Source organism: Heloderma suspectum, chromosome 2 (assembly GCF_057233095.1).
Source record: "Heloderma suspectum isolate Gila_16-S chromosome 2, 16-S_ref, whole genome shotgun sequence".
NCBI lineage: Eukaryota > Metazoa > Chordata > Lepidosauria > Squamata > Helodermatidae > Heloderma > Heloderma suspectum.
In genome coordinates, this window is record NC_139459.1 from 110,928,791 (window position 1) to 110,952,113 (window position 23,323).

Genomic DNA, 23,323 nt, shown 5'->3' on the forward strand with positions numbered 1-23,323 from the left:
ATATGAACTTGAGCACACTCCGGGAGAGAGCCGAGGACAGGAAGGACTGGTGTGCTATGGTCCATGGGGTCATGAAGAGTCGGACACGACTTAACGACTGAACAACAACAAAAGCGAAAAATCAGGCAGGCCACCTTTCCAGAGAGCCCCACGCTCGCTCTCTCGCTCTGAGCCCTCTCCCGAAGACAGCAATCATTTGCCAGCAATCCCTGTTTCAAATCTCACCTCAACTATGAATTCACATGGTGGCCTTAGGTCAGCCCCCACCCCCCACTGGACCACCCTGTGGGCAACACTCCTCCCACAACTGCACCATAAAATTCAGTGGCAGCAGCAACAATAAAAAGCAGTTTGCCACCAAATTGCGGTGACAAACTGCTACAGAAAACTAAAATGGCCAAATTTAGATTAAAAATGAGTGCCAGTGTTTTTGCTGCTGCTGGGGGGAGGGGGGCAGCTGGGGCCATGTTTTCCCAAGCTTGCCTGAGGCAAACTATTAATCACTCAGCCAGCCTCACCTCCCCATTTGCAATGTAGAGATAAAAAATACTAGCCTACCTTACAGGGCTATTGGAAGGATCACTGAGATAAAGTATAGAAGAGTTTTGAACTCTTGAAATGAGCAACAGGGATGCTAAATATTATTACCCTACAGAGTGGTGAATTCTCCAGTTCAAGTTTGCAAAACATTTGTACATTTACATAACTTTAGGAAAACAAATCAATTGTAATAAAAAGAATGGTTATGTCTTTCAAAAAACCAAGCCCATCTTTAAATGATTCACAAAACCAGGACAACGCATTCCAGGCTCTTCTGGATCAAGTCCTAGAGATCTGCAATGCACACAGGATTTCGCAATGGGGAAATCCAAGGCTGTCATCAGGTCTGAAGAGCTAAACACTGTGTGCCATAGGAGAATGCTGCTATTGTATGCAATTTGTTCATTTCCCACATCAAAACCATGTCACAGTGAGTCAGTTCCCCACAGTCAAAGGGAAGTGATGTGAAAGTGGATAATGTTGGCATGATGCACTGAGCCACCACATCAGATCTGTTGAAAGAAAGAAAGAAAAAAAAATCAGGAAAAGGGAAAGTGATAGCCAGCTGACACTGCTGGAAAGAGTCATTCCTTCCAGGGGCCATACATCTGGAATCTGCAGCTGCCAAGCTCACAGTGACTGACTGGTTCTAATCCTGAAGCAATCAGCGGTGAAGCCAGAGCTGCCACACAGCACAGCCGATGACATTTAAAAGATACGAGCAAGGCTGTTTACGGCTGCATTATGAATGCTGCAATCTGGCATGGAACTGTGCACATGTGGGAGTGCACCTGTGAGTGTGAAAGCGGGTATGGATTCTGAGTACAGTTTTTTGTTTTGTGTTTTGCTTTAAGTGACTAAAGCTGTGCACACAGGCATAATCTCAGGAAAACTACATTCCTGCTAGACTGCTAATTATGTGGTACTTATGCCCCTTATCTTAAAGATTTGTGATAGTGTATCCGGTCTATCTACAGAATAATATCTTGACAACAGGGTCTTAATAGCAACACATGTGAAATCAGCACATCTTAACTGAGGAATGCTTCAGAGGACATTACAAGTATTCATCACTGACACTAGAGTATGTCTTATCTATTTCACAGAATCAGGGCATTGGTCTGTTTTGGACATAACATTGCTGGCATAATAGACCATAGTTTATTAAGCTGGGAAGTAGTGCTGGGCTGCTTGCTCCATACTCACCCCTTCCCATCTTTCTTTGCATGCTGGCTTGAGTGGTTTGATCCTGATTTGTTTAAACTTGTTTCCCATTACATCCAAACTGTGGTTTAATGTCAGTTTACTAACCAGGATCTTAACCACAATTTGATCTTAGTTTGTGGTTTTGTTTAATCAGCCAACACTGAACCACCATTTCTCATTTTGTGTTTGTTTATTACATTTATATCCCACCTTTCCTCCAAGGAACCAAAGGTAGTATACATGGCCATTTATCCTCACAACAACCTGATCAGGTAGGTTAGGCTGAGAGTCAGTGACTGGACTAAAGTCACCCAGTAAGCTTCATGGCTAAATGGGGAGTAGCACCGAGATTTTCCAAGTCCCAGTCCAACACTCTAACCACTACACCACACTGGCTGTCTCCAGTTTAAACATAACAGGGAACTGTAGTTGAAACAGACCTGGATCAAAGGAGAAGGCAAGGACAGGGAAAAGGGGAGCTGGTCTCTGAATCCATCTCCAGAGTTCATGTATTGATACAGATAGGGATGTTAGAGAATTCCACCATGGATCCCAGGGATCCGCCCGGAATCTGTGGCGGAACGGAGCAACCCGCCCCACCACCCCACGAAAGCCCTGCGAAATGGAGCCTACCTGGCTGTGGTGGCGGCTGCAGCGGCGGCTCCAGCGGCTCCGGCTGCTGCTGGGCTGCTGCGGACGCAAATGGCGTCCTAAGTAGGGGACGCCATTTGCGTCCCTATGGTAGCCCGTGATAGGCTATGTAAATATTTACGTAGCCTATCACGGCTAAAGCAGGGACGCAAATGGCATCCCCTACGCCGTTTGTGTTCCCGTTTTCTCTGTGATAGGCTACGTAAATATTTACGTAGCCTATGACAGCTAAAGCGGGAACACAAATGGTGTAGGGGACTCAGGACGCCATTTGCGTCCGCAGCAGCCCGGCAGTGGCTGGAGGCCCTGCTGCGGGTTGGCCCAGCCGGCAGTTCCGTGGCCTGGCCACGGAGCGGAGCCAGCCAGGCAGGATTCCGGGGAGGAAGAACGGATTGCCTCCCCCCCCATCAAGGATTTCGGGGGGAGGGACGGAGCGCCTCTCCCCCACCGCGGATGTCCCTGGATGAAACAAGGTAAGTGTTTCGTAGATCCTTAGATACAGAACCTATCCATAGGTATAAACCGATACAGATATCTTAGAATAGGGATCACATGCAGGACAGATTGTGTTACCCCGGGAAAATATATATAGCCACTGCCTGAATTGGCCCAGCCATAGATGTAGAAGCAGAGCACCCTGTGTGAAGGTCTAGAAGTTTGTGAAGAAAGCTGGAAGAAAGCAGTACAGAGATTTAAAAAGAAGGAGAACTGATCAGAGCAACTGAGAAGAAAATGATATAAAGCAGAAATTATTTCACGGCTGGGACACTGGAGATGGCTGCCAAGTATGGATCCAAAAAAAACACATGAAGTGTAAACAAGACCTCATATAATCAGATATGTGGGTAAACTACAGAATTATTTATGTAGCTTTGCATAGTTTTAGAACAACAGAGGAGCTGAATATTTTTGCACAACAGCTTAGACCTACTTGAATAAAAAGATTAATAAATCTGTAATCCTGTTCACACTTTCATGACAGTAAGTCCTGTTGAATACAATGGGCTTTGCTCCAGAGTAAACATGCATAGGATTGCACTGCATGAAAGTACTGGAAAAATTTTCCTTAAAAATCCTCCACCTTAACATTTTAACTATATTCCATCCCGTTTTCCTCTTCTGTATTGATAAACTAGATGTCAATAATTAAATCAGCAAAGATTAAGAAAAAAAAGTAGATTTCAATGGCTGGATTGCCTTGAAGGTCAACGTCCTACAGTAAGCGGTCACAGATATCACAGAACATTTCTGAACCACAAAAAGCCCACCACACAACAGTCGCAACATTTCACATACTTTTTTCTTTTTAACCAGCCTTCTCCCTCATCTCCCCTTTTAAATATGTAGAGCTAACAGCTGTTTTTGATCAAAGCAGTACTGTGACACCACCGACATGGGGAACTACTTTCCCCCCACAAAACAACATGGAAGGAACACAGTGCATTCTTCTCTCATGATTTCCTTCCTCCTTCAGAATCTATTGGCATGACCTATCCAAGAGATGGTCAAGAATATCCAAGCCGCCTTCCTCCAGATTAACTCCACACTTTTCTTTATAGACTGATACACTTTATCTGAATATGGGTTGAAAAGTGCAGGGAATGGGCCTCCTGCGGTATCCACAGTCTGCATAAACAAATGTTCATTAAAAGAAGCTACAGTTGGGGGTAGGGAGAATGATGATGAAAAGATCTTACAGTAGACTGTTGAGGGATATCTTGCTGGATGTTAACTTGTTACCACCTGGCTTATACTTGACTGTTAGCCAATGTAGTAGTATCATCAGCTATTTTCTACCACAACTGGCTGGGTTTTCTTCTGCTTGTCATCTCAGACCAGTTTCCTGACCCTAGTCTTCCAAGCCTTCAGCTTCATCAGTTCCAGCTGGTTCTCCTTCTATATATCATCAGCATCCACCAACAAATGAAGTTTTTTTTTCCTACCAGGGCCCAGATATTGTAGAAACTTTTGGAAAGCTCACACCTGAAGGGTGCTATATGTGGCTTTGTAGGCAATCAGATGCACAGAATTGTTGCAGTGAATTATTTCAGTAGGAATTTAAAGGAAAACACTTGACAAAACTACATAGCCTTCAGAGACTCCCGTTTCTTCTTGCTGACATTTTGCCTCTTTCCAAATTGTAAATTATTTTTTGTTCAAAACTCATGCTTTGTTGCAGCTGTTGCCATTTTTTTTTTAATCTCATACTTTAACACCTGGTTTAGGCTTTGAATGTATCATCAGATCAGAGACTGAAGTGATTCTCACAGCATGATCCTGTGCCTGTATACTTGGAGGTCCCATTATCTTCAATGGGAGTTACTCACAAGTAAAAATGAATAGGAGTGCCGCCTAAGAGTTATCACAGCATAACCAATTGTGTAAATGGGCCCTATATAATCCACCAGTCCTAAAGTAGCCAAAATGACACTCTTCACCAAGATTTTTCCAAGGCACCTAGTGAGTTTATGGTTCCTTGCTTTGAATCCAGCATTCTTATCACCATGTTCCGGTGTCTCCCACAGATGTTTAGATCTTTAACATTAACAGAGCAATCCTATGTAGGTCTACTCTGAACTAAGCCCCACTGAGTTCAGTGGGTTTACTCCCATTTAATGTGCATAGGATTGTAGCCTTAACTTAAAAATACACTCAAAACCTGTGTAAATATTGCAGCTTTGAGTGATTACCCGAGGCCTATGAAAACAGCAAGAAAAACACACTTTTGCTGCCTCCAAGGCCAGCCCTACCATAAGACAGATTGAGGCAAGTGCTTGAGGTGGCAGTGGCAGCCCTCCAACCATTCCTCCCAAGCCCCCTGGCCATTCCCCTGTCTTAAAGGACAGAACTGTGTGCATCGCAAAGCTAGTTCTGGACTGCCTATACTAGCCTGCTGTCCTCAGGTGTGGAAGGGGACACTATCCCATTAGTGTTTATGTAAGATTCAACTGCCACTCCAGGCAGCTTCTGTACATGGAATGGAGGGGGCGCCATTTTGTCCTTTGCCTCAGGAGGCAAAATGTCTTGGCCAGCCCTGACTGCCTCAGTAGTTTCTGGGATAGATACCACAATGATCAAATGACATCTATTATTTTATTTTACTTCACTACTTCCTTGCAGTGTGATGTATGTTTTATCTAAAGCTGCACTAGAAACTGCAGTATGCTTTTATTATTGTTTAAGGTTACAGCCCTAAATAGAAGTAGGCTGCTTAAAACAGCACTGACTCCACAGGGATTTAAGTAACCTGGAACTGTGCAGGATTGCAGCCTAGGTGTCCAACACTGATTACCACCCTTCTAGTATTCATCTGTATGCATGTATTGCACATCCTCACAGCCACCAGCCCTACCTGTCCTATGTCTGAAAGAACCTATGTGCTTACAAACTGTATGCATGCATTATCAATCAAGGCATTTGGGAAACCTTTGAAGAGGCAGGTCCAGCCCTTGCACATAGTTTGCACATGTGTTCATTCAGGTATTTCACCAAGGACATGCATAGGGGAAGGGCCAGTTGGAATTATTCTGCTTCCCCTGTATATGTATTCAGACAAACGTCTGAATAGGGCCTCTGTGGCACCCATATGTCAACATCTTCAAAAGAGTCACTTAAATTTAGGAAAAGCAAGAATTCTTTGCAAGTATAAATTTCCCCTGTCCTGTCAAAAATAATTCCCTTGGGCTATTTTAGAAAGCAGAAAAGCATCTTCCATCTGAAGTGCACATATATTAATAAATGTACTTTAAAAAAAAGTTTGACTATTTATACAAGTAAATCCATCTCACGCAATGCTTGGAGCAATTTAGATTGAAAGATTTGTCTGAAAAAGGCCACGTGCTTTTGAGTGCTAATTAGTAACTAATCAGAAAAATTGCTTCTCTGTCTGTCAGAAGAGTTCTCTGAAGTCAGCATTTTCTAAGGACGTTGACTCTGGTTCTTATATGCCCTCAGCACGTGTTACTGGGGGGTGTGATACTTGGCCCAATTAATGACGGCTTTTTCCTCCAGGCAAAACTGTTATGTGTGTGTTTCCCTTAAGTCATGCTGATATCACACCCTGTTCTCCTAAATTTGGGCCTTAATTGAAGGAAAATAATCTATGCTCTAAGAAAGGGGGAGGGAAGATACTTATCTATAAATAATTCCTTCAGGCAGCTTTGTGCACAGATAGTAACTTTCCATTCCTTAAAGGTGAGCACTGAGAAAGATGAACTGAGAATGCCCACAATACATAACATAGACAAAACATTCAACACATATTGCTGGCGAAGCAATAACAAGTGCTATGAATCCGTACACAAAGTGTAATTCTTTGAAGGGTGTTTTCCCACATCAACTCTATTTGATCCCTTCTTTCCACAAGGTAATTCCTGCTATTACCTTTAGCTGTAGGCACAGGATGTGTTTTGAAAGCGGCTGCATCCACTTGTGTGGCTGCGTTTCTAGAAAGCAGCGTGCACAATTTCATGGCATAGTCAAAAGAATGATGGGGCCAGAAGGAACCAGGTCAGGGGTAGGCAACTTGTGGCTCTCCACATGTTTTGGCCTACAACTCCCATCAGCCCTTGCCAGCAGAGTCAATGGTGAGGGATGGTGGGAGCTGTAGGCCAAAACATGTGGAGAGCCACAAGTTCAACAAGCCTTTTTCAGCATGCAACTCCTTTACTGAGGGAACTGCACTGGCTACCCATTTGCTACTGGTCCAGGTTTAAGGTTCTGGTGCTAGTCTACAAAGCCCTAAACAACTTGGAACCAGTATACCTGAGAGAGCGCCTTCTCCATTACCAATCTGCCTGGTTACTGAGGCCATCATATGGTATGCTTCTGGTGGTTCCACATGGACCTATGGCCCGATTGGAGTCCACCACAGGAGAACAGCCTTCATTGTGGTGGCCGCCTTTCTTTGGAACTCCCTGCCCCTGGAGGTCAGGGAGGTGCCAACACTGTGTTGCTTCTGGCACCTCCTAAAACAGTTCAAATGACCAGTCATGGTTTGTATTTGTGTTCTGTTTTTAATAATTTTATATGGTGTTTTCATCTTTTATCTTTTTTACTATTGTACTTCCTGTGTTCACTGCTCCAGAATTGGTTTTGGATAGGGAGTAGTGTACAAATGTTGTAAATTAAATGAATGTATGAATGATTGAATGAATGAATGAATGAATGAATGAATGCATACATACATACATACATACATACATACATAAATATGCCCACCTGTGAATGGGACGTTATTGCTGGAACTGTGTTGCTGCCACTGAAAACAGCAGCCCAGAATGTACCCCTCTTGTCTCTCCAGTAATGCATCATAAAACACTGTATACCAGCCTTCCCCAACCCTCCAAATGTGTTGTATAACAACTCCCACGGCTGGGTGGGATGGCTGTTCTAGAATTTAGACCAGGTGGGAAATGTCCAACCCGTGGAGGGTTGGGCTTCCTCAGTGGGCCACTCCCCCTGAAGTGGGGAGAGGAATCCCCATGTTATCTCCAACCTGTGATGAGGGATAACAAGGGGATTCCACTGCATGATGCTCCCTCTTCCAAAACTGCTTCCGTCAGTGGAAAGACAGCATTGGAGCCAACTCCATATTTTTGTGAACCACCCAGAAAGCTTCAGCTGTTGGGCGGTATTGAAATAAATAAATAAGTAAGTAAGTAAGTAAGTGTAGGGACTAGCCATATAGTTAGGTGCATTACCAGAAATAATTCAAAATGGCTTTGTTCTACTTGCATTCAGCAGCTTACAAACACAATAGTGCTCTTTTTTCTTTGGGCATATCTATACTACAAATATATATTGAATTTACCTGTCAGAGCTTCTTCCAAAGAAGAGTGCTGAAAATGTTCTGCTAGAGAATGCCTCTCCACACAATCACAGTTCTCAGGGTGCCCTCAAAATAGCTGTTCAAGTCATGACCACTGAAGGCCAAACTAAACATGATGTTAACTGTGTGAATACGGTGCATGAATTTTGACATGAATAAATGTCAATACAGTGCATGTATTATGAATGAAGGTGCATGTATTTGGTATGTAAATAGCAGACTGAGCAACCTCAGAAAAATGGAGGGGGAGGAAAACTTTAGCTCTTTTTCCCCTGCCACAATCCTGACAAAAAAATGTTCTCTAAAACAGCTATTTGCATGCCAAGAGAAGCCTCCGTTTGTGCCAAGAGCTTTGGAAAACCAATTTTTGTACGAAAGTCACTTACCTTTTAACGAAATGTGATTCGAGGTGGGGGGGAGGCGCTCCGTCCCTCCCCCCCGAAATTCTGGCCGGGGGGGAGGTGCTCCGTCCCTCCCCCCTGAAATTCTGGTCGGGGGGGGAGGCGCTCTGTCCCTCCCCCCCGAAATTCTGGCCGGGGGGAGGCGCTCCGTCCCTCCCCTCCCGAATCCTGGCCGGCCGGGTCTGCAAATGGCGGCAGCCGTAGCCGCCGCCGTTTGTGTCCCTGCAGTCAGCCGTGATAGGCTACGTAAATGTTTACGTAGCCTATCATGGCTGAGTAAAAAAAAAAACCACGTGTACGCAAATGGCGGCACCCATGGGCGCCACCATTTGCGTTCCTTATTTTGGCACGTCTAGTCTACGTAAACATTTACGTAGACTACAGCGAAAATAAGGGGAACACAAATAGCGTAGACGCTACGCTATTTGCGTTCCCCTTATTTTCGCCGTAGTCTACGTAAATGGTTACGTAGACTAGACGTGCCAAAATAAGGAACGCAAATGGCGGCGCCCGCGCGTTTTTTTGTGTTTTTTTACTCAGCCATGATAGGCTACGTAAACATTTACGTAGCCTATCACGGTATTTTTTAAAAATCTAGCCGTGATAGGCTACATAAATCTTTACGTAGCCTATCACGTTTTGTTGGGTTTTTTTACTAGAAATGGCGGTGGCGGCAGCCGGTCGGAAGACCAACCACTGCCACCGAACCGCAGCCGCCGCCGCCAGGAAGATTCGCCCAAGGTAAGTCTCGTCCCAGGAGGGCAGGGGGGCAGACCGTTTCGCCACCAATTTCTGGGGGCCGAATGCGCTGGCATTCGGCCTCCCCGAGATTCATGGCGAAATTCTCTGACATCCCTAGCTAGGGATGTCAGAGAATTCCATAAGAATTTTAAATGGGATCAAATTCTGACAAATCCAGTCCGCAGAATCCTCCTCGGAATGGAGTGGCCTGGTCGACCTGGACTACAGCTCATGCGGACCCCTTTTTTTTGTCCGCCAAATGGCAGGTTTTACGAAAATAATTACAAAAAGAAATCCGTAAATCGGAAATGGAGGAAGAACGCAAATGGCTTTACCCTTTTTATGAGGCATTTTCCCTGTGACCCAAGGCTTTCTTTCGCTGGGCCTGAGTCTTGAGCTCCACGGAAATCCTTCATCTTTTCTGTTTATTGTCTGTGGAGGTGAGGTCAGGTGAGGTGAGGTCAGGTCAGGTGAGGTCAGGACAGGTCCAATGAGGTCAGGTGAGGTGAGGTCAGGACAGGTCCGGTGAGGTCAGGTGAGGTGAGGTCAGGACAGGTCTGGTGAGGTCAGGTGACCGGAAGTTATGTGAGGAATCCCCGCGAAGGGCTTTACCCTTTTTACGAAAATAAATATGCATTTTCCCTATGACCCGAGGCTTACGGAGACTGACGACGGGCGCGTGGAAAGGATTTTTCAGCAGTGCGTATGGGATTATTTACATAAGTTTGGGGAGCCGAAAAAAAATGGGAGAATCCGGGGCATGCGGACGGCAGAACGGGGCGGCCCTCGGCTCTGCAGAATCCTCGCAGAGCAGAACCGCTCCGCGTGGATTCCATGGGAGGGGGATGGACTGCCTCCCGCCCACGGATTCCCGACCAGAATGGACAGTGGGGAATCCGTACATCCCTACCTCTACCACACCTGAGGGCAGCAGGCTAGTACAGGGGGTACAGTATTAATTGTGTAGCACACACAGCTCTGTCCTCCAAGAGAGGCGAACAGACAGGGGTCTTGGGAGGAATGGCTGGAGGGCTGCCACTGCTGCCCCATCACTTGCTGGCTGAAGCAGTTGCCTGACTCTGCCTTATGGTAGGGCCGGTCTTGCCCCTACAATCCAAAGCTGCTCAGGCACCTCCTTGGATGTTACTTACATAAGAATAATGTGTACGTTCATTGCATTCATGCAATTAACTTCATATCTAGTTTGACCCTAAAGAATGCGTACACAAGAACGGGCAACTATGCACTGTTTTCTAAATAGCATCTTCTTGGCCAAATAGCTTTTTGCTGCTATGAAAATCTGTAATTAGGGATAGGGGTACCAGGTATGCTCAAGCTTGCTGAGATTCTCCAAACGCCACTTCAAAGCTCAGTTTGCCTCACTCCTGTTTCACTTGTGATTTCTTTTCATTTGAATGGAAGAAGTGTGCATTCTAAATGGGAAAACTGTGCATTTTTGTGCACATTTTTAAAAAGTGCGCACTCCCCCACCCATTGACTAATTTTACCCCCATTGACTAAAGCATGAAAATGCGTGTGTGTTTTTAAGTGCATTTTAAAGTGTGCATTTTTCCAAAAACGCAGTTGCAAGCTCAAGAATGTGCTAGTGTGTGTTTTTTTTAAATGTGCGCATTTGCGTTTCAGGGTGTGAACAGGTCAAGTTCTGATGATATGAAATTCTTGCACATTGCACACCCCTATCTGCAACATTTTTTGAAAAACCCACACTTCCAATGAAACCTTAGCCCAGCCTGTGCTTTCCGAACATTCCCCAGTTACCACAAGGGGCAGTTGCCCTCAGCTGCTTCTCACAACTGGGAAGTGAGGCTCTGGTGCTGAAGAACCCTTCCCCCAATTCTGCTCCCTAACACCAGGACGCTGAAGGTAAACCTATGTAAAATCCTTACTAGAAGTGGTTTGGATTAGCAGCAGACCATAGGCAAAAATGTAGGCCTAATGTACTGTGTAGAAATGTAATGTCATAGGTTGGACAACCCTTCCGAGCTGAAAATACACATTAAAAAGGTCCAAGGTAATGATGTCTGTGATACCTAGTTCTTCTGCTCAGTTCTTCGTACTATGCTCACCTATCAAACAACCAGCAACCATATCCTCTTTATCCTAAACAATGAATGAGCCTTCAACCTGCAACAAATTAGTAGAATACAAACTAGTAGCATGCAGACTTCCCTTAAGAAAGAACAATCCCTAAGCAGCACAAATGTGCAGTCAACTTCAGATTATTAGGCTTAGATGCAACACACACTTCATAGTCAGTCTACTATTTCCACTGAGTTTTTTCCCCACTTGCTTTAGCAGTATTTAAAGTTAATGAGCTTTTTCAATTTAAGCATCAGATAGTTAGCCTTTGGATAACATTTAGAGGAGCCTGGGTATATCTAATTATGTTGGGTGAATTCTTAAGAGGCTTGGCATCGACTTCATTCAGAACAAGCACATTTTAAGTTGCAGGCACGTACTGGACATCATTCCAGAATGAATGCAAATCACCCTTGTGAAAACAACATTACCGGCAGGTCTGAGAGTTTGAGGAATGACTGCACTAACAAACACCTTTGAGAGTATGTCTAACTTCAGCTATTCAAGCTGGCAGGGAAACTGGTATTGCCATTAAGTCTAAACTGAAGAAAGGAAAAGCTGACTGGACAAACTAAAAGGACACCACTAAGTTAGACAAAACATGCCCGAATAGAATATTGGGGGGAAAGACACTGAAACCAATGAAAGAATTAAAATGAAAAGCAGCACCATTTTAACAAGTACACTGGATGGAGAGTCGGAAAATACCCGGTTTCCAAGCCTTTGGCTGTACCACAAATTATTTTGTGATGGAAATTAGTGTCATTCATTTTTTTGTGTCCTATTTCCCTTTATAGGAGAGGAATTATAATATTTAACTTCTCCATAATAATGATGTTAGCAGGGCTGCATTAATCACCAGGCTTCAAGTACACCACAGAGCAGGTTGGCAAATAAGGTTGTCATTCATATCCAAACCTGGGCCCTGCACACCTGAGCAAATCTAGAAGATTTGGACCAGGATATTACCACAGAAAGATTAACTGGAAAACTCGGGATGGGCACCAGTATCCAGTGGTGTAGTGGTAACTTTTGAAGTGCAGGTGCTCATCATGACAGCCCCCATAGCCACACCCCCAAGAAGCGTCCAAAAAATTCAGGCAGCTGTGTCAATCCAGATTGACAAACCAGGTCTAGCAGTTTTTCCTCTCTACCAGGAGCAAGTCTTTTGTAAAGCTAATGGGGCTTAACTGCATATTCAAAACCAAGCCAACCCAAATTGCTTTGCATTACAACAGAGTACAATATATTGTTGCTGAGAAAATTCATTTCCCCCAGCCACTATGAGAACTACAGCTAAGCTCAGAAGGAACAGGGAAGGCTGAGATGACGTGTCCCTGCTGATCAAAAAGTGCCGGTGCTGCACTAGCCCTGCAGTATAATGGGACCCATTTCGAGTAATTGTTAAAGTAATTGTAATTTATGATGGTACTGTCAAGTACCACCTGATATAGAGAGGGCAGCAAAATATTTCTTTCACCCAGAGTCATAGCTCTCAACTGCCACACTTTTGCTGAAGCACTCTCTTTGCCTTCCAAAGTGAGTACATTCGTTAGAAACTACAAAGTAGGCATTTTTCCTTGGAAAGTCAATTACAAACTATGTAACAATGCTTCCTCCTAGGCTGCATTACTGAACTTTTTCTCTCCCAGAGTTTCAGAAAGCCACTGACTGAGTTAACCCTGTGCTTGCTAAAGCTTTAATAAATTGAATAATGGGTTAACATTATGTTTGCTCAATAAAGGAAAGGGCCGTCAAAATGCGTGTTGCTTTTCTGTTACTGTTGTTGTTTTACTGCTTTGCAGCATGGCCCCAAAGGTCACATTTGGGATACTAGGTGCAGGGTATGAAGTCATCTCATAAACATGTTTTGGGAGGTGCTAAATAGACCAATTAAATAAAAACAAAAACACCTGAGATACGTTTGTTTTTAAAAGACTCGACCTTCGGTGAATATTTGTCAAAAATATATCCTATTATGGGGCAAGTTTGAAGGGTAAATAAAAAAAATCTGTGATTCTAATTTCCTGTGCCAATGACTAGCGTTCTGCATTCTGCTAGGCGCTGCTCCTCATTTCAGAGTTTAGGGGTTAAAAGATGCTCAGAACATTCTTAGTAGCAGAACAGTTTAACAACCATTTCATATAATAACAACATAGCCTTCACAACAATTAACAGTGCAGTTAATCACACTGCTACAAATTTCAAGTTCTCTGAGGAAGTATCCAATATCCAGAACAAAATGTTCCTATTTCCATTCAAGAACATGACTTTCCTTGGGGGAGGGGAGAGGAAAATTACTATGCTGCAGACCAAACAACAAGTGTGTTTTTCTTAGGAAGTAATTCACTATTTTCTCAAGAACATGAAATAGCTCCTGACTCAAAGTGGGAGTTTTCCTCCTATGAAAACTGCCTTGGAACTGAAGTAAAACATTTTGTAAAAATCTTATGGAAGCCACAAAAATGTTGAGTGGATATTTTCCACACACTGACACACTTCAAACCAACATTTAGACCGAATCTCCTTTTTCACCTTAACATTACCCTCCACTAAAGCCTTTTTTGTCAACCTCATCTCTACATTTGTAACACAGTGAGTGACCCCTCACTATGTTATCCTAGCATGCATAGGCTATGTTTGTGATGATGGTAAACTATTGAAAAGCTTCTTGGGTCCGAGTATGAATCTAAGGTAATTCAGATACGTATTGTTTTGTACTCAGTTATTAATATACACCAGATGCAGTGACATAGATCAGCAATAGACAAAAAGACCTGAGGGCCGAATTCTGGCCACCAAGTCTATCCTCATAGGCCAAAGGCTTTTAGTGCAACTGAGTGGCAACTTTCCCATAGGTCAGCTGTTTGAAGGGATAATGAGGAAAGGTTATTCCTGGGGTAGGAGGGAGATATTTTAGTGGGCTGGAACTGGCCTCAAGACCTTGTATTGTCAACACTTGATGTAGAGGGAGCACAAGATACTTAAGAGGGATAAGGGATGTTTCAGCTAATAAAAATAGTACAGATTTAATACCGCTTGAGCAGCAACAGACGTCCATTCATAAATGAAGACTGACTTAACGAAAACATTTTTATGGGATTTGATTGCTTTTAGTGAGTTTCTTGGCTTCAACTGAACAGGAAGCAGAAATAAACAAGCTAAACTGCAAAGCACCGCTGGGAATTAAAAAAAAAAAAAAAGTAATGGGAAGGTGCTTTAAGAACTTACCTTTGTCATTGTTTTTTGGGCTTCTGTCCCAATGACTTCAGCTTGAAAGCATTAAAATTAGTTTCTTATACATGCTCTGCAGGTGAGGGTGTTTTTTTAAAAAAGGACGGGGAAAAAAAGATTTAATTTGCTGTTTGATTCGCCCCGGGATTTTCAGGTGTTGCACGAGGGAGTAAAGAACAGAAAGTACCTCAGTTCTTGGTTGTCAGCCATTGGATGTTGGCCATGGCATTATTAAACCAGCCAAGCATGCTGGGTTTCAACCACAGAATTTAATTTTCCCTACTGCAGGGACTAATCAACTACCACAGGCTCTAAGTCCTGAGGAGGCTGTTTTTATCTGTACACTTTCTTTAAAAAAAAAAATCACCTTTCAAAGACTACAGTGAAGTCGATTTTATAGTTTTGTCTATCCTCAGGGTTACAGTGACAGAAATTTAATTCGACGAGAAACAGACAAGGTTGGAATTTATGCTTATGCTATGATATAAATTAAACAAAAATGAAGGTTCTAGGTAATTAACAGCCCTTCTGAAAGCAAGGTAGAATGACCCCATATTCTCCTCCGTTAAAGAAAGGGAAACAACATATACCGAATGTGATTAGAAGCCACCTATGCTACCATCTACAAAACCGGGCAAAGTACATTTCTATAAAACAATAGCCCATTTCTATTGTTCTCTAGTGAAATGCAAAACTTGTTACTACCCTCTGGGTTACCTTCGCAAAGTATATCAAGTGTATCTGTTCATACACTGTCATGTTTTTAAACAGCAAATGTACTATTCAGAAAGGCATTATAGCTTGGCTTTAAGTAAAAAAATAATCTGACTGCTCCTTTAAGTGAGCACTGTCAAATATTCTCCTTTCAAGAAACTTTCTGTTTTGTGTTCCCCATATTAGAGAGGCTCAGCTAAGAAACTGAACCACGTAGATTTATTACCAGAAAGGAATGGATTTGGAGAGATGGAGAAGGAGAGAGGAAACGAGGGGCTGAGACAGAAAGAAGTAAAAGGATACCACAGCTCAACACTACCGCAATATTAATCTACATTGTTTTTAATCATAGGAGCTGTTTCTTGGAGTTCTCCCAAGAAAGACTGAGGTTGGGGGAGGCAACCACAATGAAATAATGATACCCTAAAATGTACCAGTCCTGGTGATAAAGGCTGCACTACGCACACGTTAAATTTATCAAAAAAAGGTGGCTGCAGCCGCGGTTCACATGACTAAGAAAAGATTCTTTCAAAATGACTGCTGCTCCAGCTTTATAGGAAACATTCTCTTGAAAATAAATTTGGAAATAGAAGAAAGCACCTACCAAAGAAAACAATTATAAATAATTGCCTGGAAATGATTTGTCATACAGAACTGGACCAAGACAGGGTTGTTTTTTTTAAGGTTTCAGAGCCCCTGACGTTGAAATGCCTGCTAAGAGACGAATAGGTTTTTTGATAGTAAGTTGAAGTAAAGGATATGGCTTTCACTTTTATTTTTGCCTCCTTCCTTCCCCGTCCTGCTCCTTCCATTTTCTATTCGTGTGTGCATGGGGGGTGGGGGGAAGGACATAGGACGGGAAGGGAGATATAAAATATTCTGGAAGATTCAGTAACTGCTACTCAATGTATTTTATGATTTCAGGAATCCATTCCAAGCTGTGCTGCAATTACATTTAAAACTAGAGAATAATGGCCCATTGACATGTATATGGTTTTAGAAATACGAGGCTTCATTTTCGCAGCTGGAATTTCCCCACAATATGCATTTGCATTGCATTAGGGATGCTCTTTTTAAAAAGAGCATCGCATGCATTCAGACGTTTTGACACTATCTGGGTCAGAGGCAACATTTGAAAGCAATAGGCCCTATGTCTCCTGAGAATCTCTCACAGGCAGGCACAAAGCATTAATGAAAATGAGGGAAACACTTGAGAGGGGTTCTCCACATTATTAAGTCATGCTTTATGACATACCTGCCTGCTCCCGACATTAATCTACAGGAGATAGATTGTCGTGGTCATGCTCCCCTGCTCCATTCCAACTGCATATACATTACCAAAATTGGAATCCGCACTCCTTCCCCCCACTCCACCCCACCCCACCCCACCATGTCATGTGCAGCTTGACGTGACTGTACTAGGAATGGCAGGGCACATGAACAAGCAGTTTTCACAGTGCATATAATCTTGCTTGCGTTTACCAGCACACAGAGCAGCTGCAGGCTTTTTCTTGTGGCTTGACAAGGGAGGCATTATTCTTGGCTGCTTAGCTGAAGCCTAACTAGCTTGTCAAGGTTCAAAATTGCACGGCATTGGCCAGGTATGTAAGCAACTCAGCACCTTTCCTGTTCCCAGCAGTGCTTAAGACATAATGGAAATGGAATGCAGAAGCATTTCACCTGTTAGAATGGTTAAATAAAGAGTTCTTTGTCATCTTCCAAGAATAGGTCAGTTGTAAATGGCAGCAGCTATATGAGTGTGTATGCTTGAAATGAATTGTAAGGCCTATAAAACTGGTCAGGCCACAGTCACAGATCAAGGGTATGATCTTAAGCATGTTTATTAGGAAGTAAGTCCTACTAAAGAGTGGGAGAATTTATGATATATTTAGGACTGGGTTGTACATGCCTCATTGTCAGTCTCTAAACTTCAATTTTCAAGTTTTCTAGTTGTGAGTTTCGATTTTACCAGGAATTTACAGTCACTTAAAAAAAAACACCTTATGCTGATTTCCACCATTCCCCTATTTTCATAAAATATCAGACAGCACTTTCTGCTTCTCATCTTACTATCATACTTACAGCTACTTTGTCTTTTTTTGTTTTTGCCCCCTTCTGTAAAAAATGCAACTCTTTGGACAAAACTTGAATGAACTATTTGGTTCATTCTTCGGTTCTATGATATTGCTGCCAATGCCTGGCTTCACGATAGCAAAAGAGAATAATTTATCTCTTTCTCTTTTTACATTTTCCCAGGTGTTAAGTTGTCATCTTTACTAGTAGATAGACAATTATTCAACAGCTCCAGTTTTTCTAGGGTCCTTGGGCAAGACACTCTCAATGGGCCCCCTGTCTCAGTGAGTCTACCTTCTACCTGCCATTGTCACCACGTGCTACTACTACCGCTTGCTAGCTTGACAGGCAGACAGGCAGTGTTCAAGTAGGCAGTGGCATCTACTGCTCCTTCTCACCACCACTATCTGGGCAGGTGAACAAGCCGGATGCAATGCTGAAGAGGAGTAAGTCCATGGGGTTCTTGTCAGTTGGCCCCTTGCTGGGGTGTGGGCCCTTGGCAAGTGCCCAACCATGTCTACCCTTGACACTTGCCCTGTTTTCCAAGGTATTCCTCACTGTGCACCTCTTGTTTTCTCAGAGAGCTAAAACACACAGCCAGTAGAATTGTGCAGCTGTTGTTGGACTCTACCACTTCAGAATTCAGAGGCAGGGGGAGAGTCACATCTTTAATGTATCTCAACATAAAATTTTCCACACACATAGAAAACTGGTAGGTCAAACAGAAGGGTGCTTCCTATCCTGGCCTCCTCCCTGATTGCATGCCACCTGTTTTAATATTTCATTTAAACAAACTTCACCTTCACATCTCTCTCCAGAATGCATTTTGTGCAGAAATGCCTGCCTGTGGCTGTTCCAGCTCCATAAATACTGACCAAATACCAAGCAGAGAGATTAGATGGTTCAGAGGTGACTGAGAGTGGGTGTTTTAACTGCTGAAATTGCCATTCACTGAAATTGCTGTGTTTACATTACAGTTACCAGTTGGTAACTCTATAATAAAGAAAACACAGAATTACATTTATTGGTGCATTAGACTATTTAGCAGAGTGTGCAAAGCATCGTAAATTGAGAAGTAAGAAGGAAATGAGAGGGTATATAATGGGGTCATGCAAGTTCATATGAATGCAATTTGTCAAGAACCATCAGGCAGTGTCTTGCTTGGCTATCAGATCAGTATGTGGTTACCATACTGGATGCACAGAATGAAGTATTGTGTAAAATAGGTAATTGTTCCTAACAGATTTGTAATCTGAGGCTTAATGCATTTTTTCTTCTGAGCAAAAAAACACAGAATTATAATCCAGTTATCATAGACCTCCTTTATTCTCAATATCTCATATTAGGCTGAATCTACACATAGTAGTTATACCGTTATCATAACTATTGGTGCCCATTGGTGTCATGTATACCAACAGTTACGATAATGGTATAACGGTATAGCTGCTATGTGTAGATTCAGGCTTAATCTATGTAAAAAAAATAATCACAGCACATCATAATGTGTGGGATATACTGAATTTGCTTCAATGTGTCTGTGTGTGTGTGTATTTGTGACACATCACATTATACATATTGTTTTCCTATATAGAAATTTATGGTACATTCATACGGAAGTGATATTCTCTCATGTGAAGTGGCTGTCTCAGTAATAGGAAACCAAGTTATTTCTGTCCCATATATGAAGAAATGTACGGATTTTGTTACGTTCTTATCAAAAGAAACTGAAACAAAATTCTCACCCTTTGTACCAGCCAAATTCAATAGGCACAGCGATTCTCTGCGTGGAGAGGAGCATGATGAGGAGCCTGTCAGAAAAAAGAGGTGGCAACCCTAATTCAGCACCACAAATATAGTTGAATACACAGGGATTCAAACCCAGACTTTTAAGAGCTCAGCACTCGAAGACCTGGGCCTGGTTGGACGAATCTGTCAGTTTTGGTTTCTCCCACACTCCATTTTTTTAAATCTGAGTTCTTTCCATCACATTTACAAAGAACTTTGTGGCTTTTGGTAAGTTCTTATTTTAAAAAAAGATTAAAAAAGAAGAACCCAACGAAATTCTCACCCATCCCTAGCTAGCAGCCCTCTGCCTAGAAACATCCCATGTTCAAGAGATGTAGGAGGATAAGGTGTTTTACGGGCCCCACGTTACACTGACGCTCCTTGCACCCCCTAAAAAGCAGCTCTGAAGGTAGAGAGCTTTTAGTTGCAGCAGCAGAACATGAAGGACTGCACTGAAAGAAAGAAAGAAAGAAAGAAAGAAAGAAAGAAAGAAAGAAAGAAAGAAAGAAAGAAAGCAAAACTACCCCCATGAGCAGGCAGAAGCACTTTAGGAATACTAAGGGGCTATTTTACCACTATCAGCAGAAAATCAATACTGCAAGGAGATTAAGAGGAAAGCATACCTGGACCGTGCCTCCATGACAACGGAAGGAGAAGCAAACGGAGGTGTACCAGATTTTTTAAAAGGAATCGGTTTTGCTGCACTTTGGTCCATGCAGGGCTCCATGCGCAAGTGCTCCGCACCAGTAAAAATCGCTTCACAGAACATACTTCCTGGTGGAGATGGGAGTTGGAGTGAACGTCATCTGACTGGCAGGGGCTGCTCAACCAATAGGAGAGGCTCCCCCCCCTTGTCCGCTTTCCCTTCTCCCCTGAAAGTCCAGATGCATCTGCATTTCAGGAGCAAGCCTAATTGAGCACAATGACAGTTACTTCCGAGTAGATACACATATGCCTATGCTGGGAAATGGGGGCGGGGGGGACACAACAACACAGGGTTGGGAAACCAGCCCCTTTTCTAACTGCAGGTTCTCTATAACGAAGGTGTGAAGTAGTTACTTCCTAGGGCAATAAACCAAGCCACGGAGAATCACAGGTTTGGTAAAGCACTTCACAGGCTTCAGGGAATCAGCACTTTAAACTCTGTATTCAGTTCATGGGGATCTCTGTAACTTCTGATGTGGGCATTAGAGGGCAAGCCTCACTGAGCACAATGGAAGTTACTTCCAAGTAGACACACATATGCTTGTGCTGGGAAAGGGGGAGACAACAACACAGGGATGGGAAACCAGCCCCCTTTCTAACTGCAGGATCTCTATAACGAAGGTGTGAAGTAGTTACTTCTTAAGGCAATAAACCAAGCCACAAAGAATCAGCAGATCGCAGGTTCGGTAAAGCACTTTACAGGCTTCATTGAGCACAATGGGAGTTACTTCTCAGTAGACACTAATTGGTTTGTGCTGGGAAACACAGGGACAGGAAACACCCCTTGACTGGGGTCCGGTGAAAGGCATACCCCTGGGCAGGGCTAGCATACCCGAGGTCAATGTGGGGGTTGGGGCACACAGCAACTATACCGGGGAGAACCTGACTTAAGGAAAAGAACTGGACTTTAAGCAGTCTCAAGAAATCCAGTTTTCCCTGATAAGCTCCAGGGTGGCTGCTGGATGGCCACAACATCACATATCCCTAACAACCTCCACACGCAGCCAGCTCAGAGTAAAATGCTGGTGGAGATACCCCTCTGGACTGCCAGTCCCTGCCCCCCCCCCCCACCACCGACCTAGACTACACTGACAGGGATGGGAAACTTGTGGCCCTCCAGGTGTTTTGGCCTACAACTCCCATCAGCCCTTGCCAATGGTGAAGGGATGATGGGGTTTTTAGGCCAAAACATTTGGAGGGCCACAAGTTGACCACCCCTGGTCTGGATAGTGGCCAAAAAAGAGGGCTGCTGTAGCAGTCGGAGAGAGAGCAAAGGCTTCTCCTCATACCTTTGTGTGTCTTCAAGGAGGGCTCTTGTCAGCACCTAGTATCCTCAGGCAACCACCAGTGACACTGCCCCTGGTCCCCTACAAGGACAGTTGGGGCTAGAAGCCACCCTCCATTAAGATTATGCACAATGCCCTGACACTACATCACTCCGGGGCATTTTAGGAAATTTAAATGGCAGGTGACTTGTGGGTGAGTAGTAGCAATAGCTGTGTCTGCTGGGGGACCCACTGATGTCAGAGTAGGCACATGAAAGGGGCACACTGCTCTGGGAGTGGGGCTCAAACCTGTGGGGGAGGGGGCTTGTCTTCAAAAGAAGCATAATTCTGCACACTTTTGGACACTAAAACTGAATCCATATATGCCCTCAAATCTTCACATTCCCCACCTACACATCTGATGAAGTAAACTATAGTCCACAAATGCTTATGCCAAAATAAATGTGTTAGTCTTTAAGGTTTCACAGGACTCTTCGTTGTTTTTGCTGCAATAGACGAACATGGCTACCCCTCTGGAAACTGCAAACGGCAAATCTTTGGTTTTTACTGTAGAGTTGATACACAGAGAACTGTTAGAATAAGAACCCAAGTATAGTTGACAGTGAAGATAATCTTTGTATTATTCAGGTGCCAGTCATTCGGGTATCAAGTCATTAAATGGAGGTGTCCTTTGTACATCTCATGAATATTCATTCAATTAACATCAGGTTGTGAAGATCTAAGGCATATTCCCATTCTTAAAGTTCCACTTCTTAACCACAGTATAATCTGTCTTTGTACCATCTTTGTACCAAAACAGTAACTGCAGTAATTGTCTGAATTGTTAGTCTTAAACAAGGCCTGTCACAAACCTGTTATGTTTACAATGAATTTGTCAGGATTGTTCTAGCCAGAACTACATTTGTGCACAAAATGCCTGCCTTGCTACAGCATTTTCAAGTCAAATGTGTAACAGGGAGAAATACAAATGTGCCTGTCAAGCTAATATAACCAGACTGTAGCATTCCCCCCTCCTCCTCCTTTAAAATTCTATGTCCCCATTCTGTTCTTCCTCCTTCCCACCTTGGCGTGTGCAGGCATACACAACTGCACAATCACTGCATGCGTGGGGGGCGGGCACCTTCTGGTTATCTGTATGGTCTTTCAATTTCCTTTGCTTAGGAGACCCTTTCCACCCAGTTTGCTAGTTGAGGAGCGACTGTGTGCCCGACATAGATATGGTGCAGAGAATCCTGTGGTGCATTCTAATGCACACACTCAGCTCACATAGGATGCAACCCAGGATTGTTGCCATAGCCACACCGAGACTGCAGCCTAGGACAGTGATTTTCACTATTTTTCAAGCAGGAGCCACTGTAGCTCCAGGCACTGCCACCAAGACTATTTGCAGGGCTTTCCTGGGCTGGGGGGGGTGGTGGGTGGCTCTCCTCTTCCACCCCCTGGTCAAGTGGCAATGCTGTGCACTGGACTCAGCTGGGCAGGGCCTCAGTCAGTCAGTCATCAAGTCACCAGGCAAGCAAATTCTGACAGACTCACGTGGCTCTTGGGTTGGGATGGATACTTTTCTTGTATCCGTCTTGATACTTTCTCAGAGAGTGCTCTTCTCTACTCAGTGCTGCAGAATCTTCCCATGCAGGTCCATGTTCCTCTCTCTCTGCCCTGCAAATTCAGTTTCCCCTTCAGCTCCTGTGCCTGCGCAGTGCACCACTGCAGCTAGCCAATTACATTGCTCTTTGCCTCTTGGGATCCGCCCCCACCACAGCTAATTGGCTGATTGCTCCTGCGTTCTCCTCTCTCCCTCCAATGCGCTACCTTACAGTTAAGGAGCAGATGGTCTCCTGATTCCGCACCCCTGAAACCTCCTCCAGTAGCCCAGATCATAGCAACTGCTAAAGCAACAAGGCAAAGCTAAAGATCCCCTGCTGAGAGTTAGCAGCTACTACAAAAAGAGACAGAGTGAGTGAAGGGGTGGGGGGAGGCGAAGAGCCACACTTGAGGTTATTGGGAGATGCTTCAGGCTTTGTAGGGAAGAACATGGGCCTAGGATGTAGTCAACC

At 43.7% G+C, this 23,323-nt stretch overlaps 1 protein-coding gene across 1 annotated transcript; it reads right to left on the reverse strand.

The window, feature by feature from the left end:
- Window positions 1-727: 727 nt before the first annotated feature.
- On the reverse strand, window positions 728-22,915 carry LOC146352614 (uncharacterized). The gene is made up of 4 exons (XM_084834514.1): window positions 22,803-22,915; window positions 19,899-20,045; window positions 19,233-19,298; window positions 728-1,052 (listed from the first exon to the last, which is right to left on the reverse strand). The coding sequence occupies exons 2-4, from the start codon at window positions 20,042-20,044 to the stop codon at window positions 881-883; spliced, it is 384 nt and encodes a 127-aa protein (XP_084690640.1). The 5' UTR covers window position 20,045; window positions 22,803-22,915; the 3' UTR covers window positions 728-880.
- Window positions 22,916-23,323: the final 408 nt, after the last annotated feature.

Coding starts and splice junctions, on each gene's coding strand:
- LOC146352614 (XM_084834514.1), bottom strand. CDS start 20,044: ATGTTCTGTGAAGCGATTTTTACTGGTGCGGAGCACTTGCGCATGGAG. Junction 19,299..19,898: donor GTCATGGAGGCACGGTCCAG/GTATGCTTTCCT, acceptor TTTTTCTGACAG/GCTCCTCATCATGCTCCTCT. Junction 1,053..19,232: donor GAATTTGGCTGGTACAAAGG/GTGAGAATTTTG, acceptor TTCTTTCAACAG/ATCTGATGTGGTGGCTCAGT.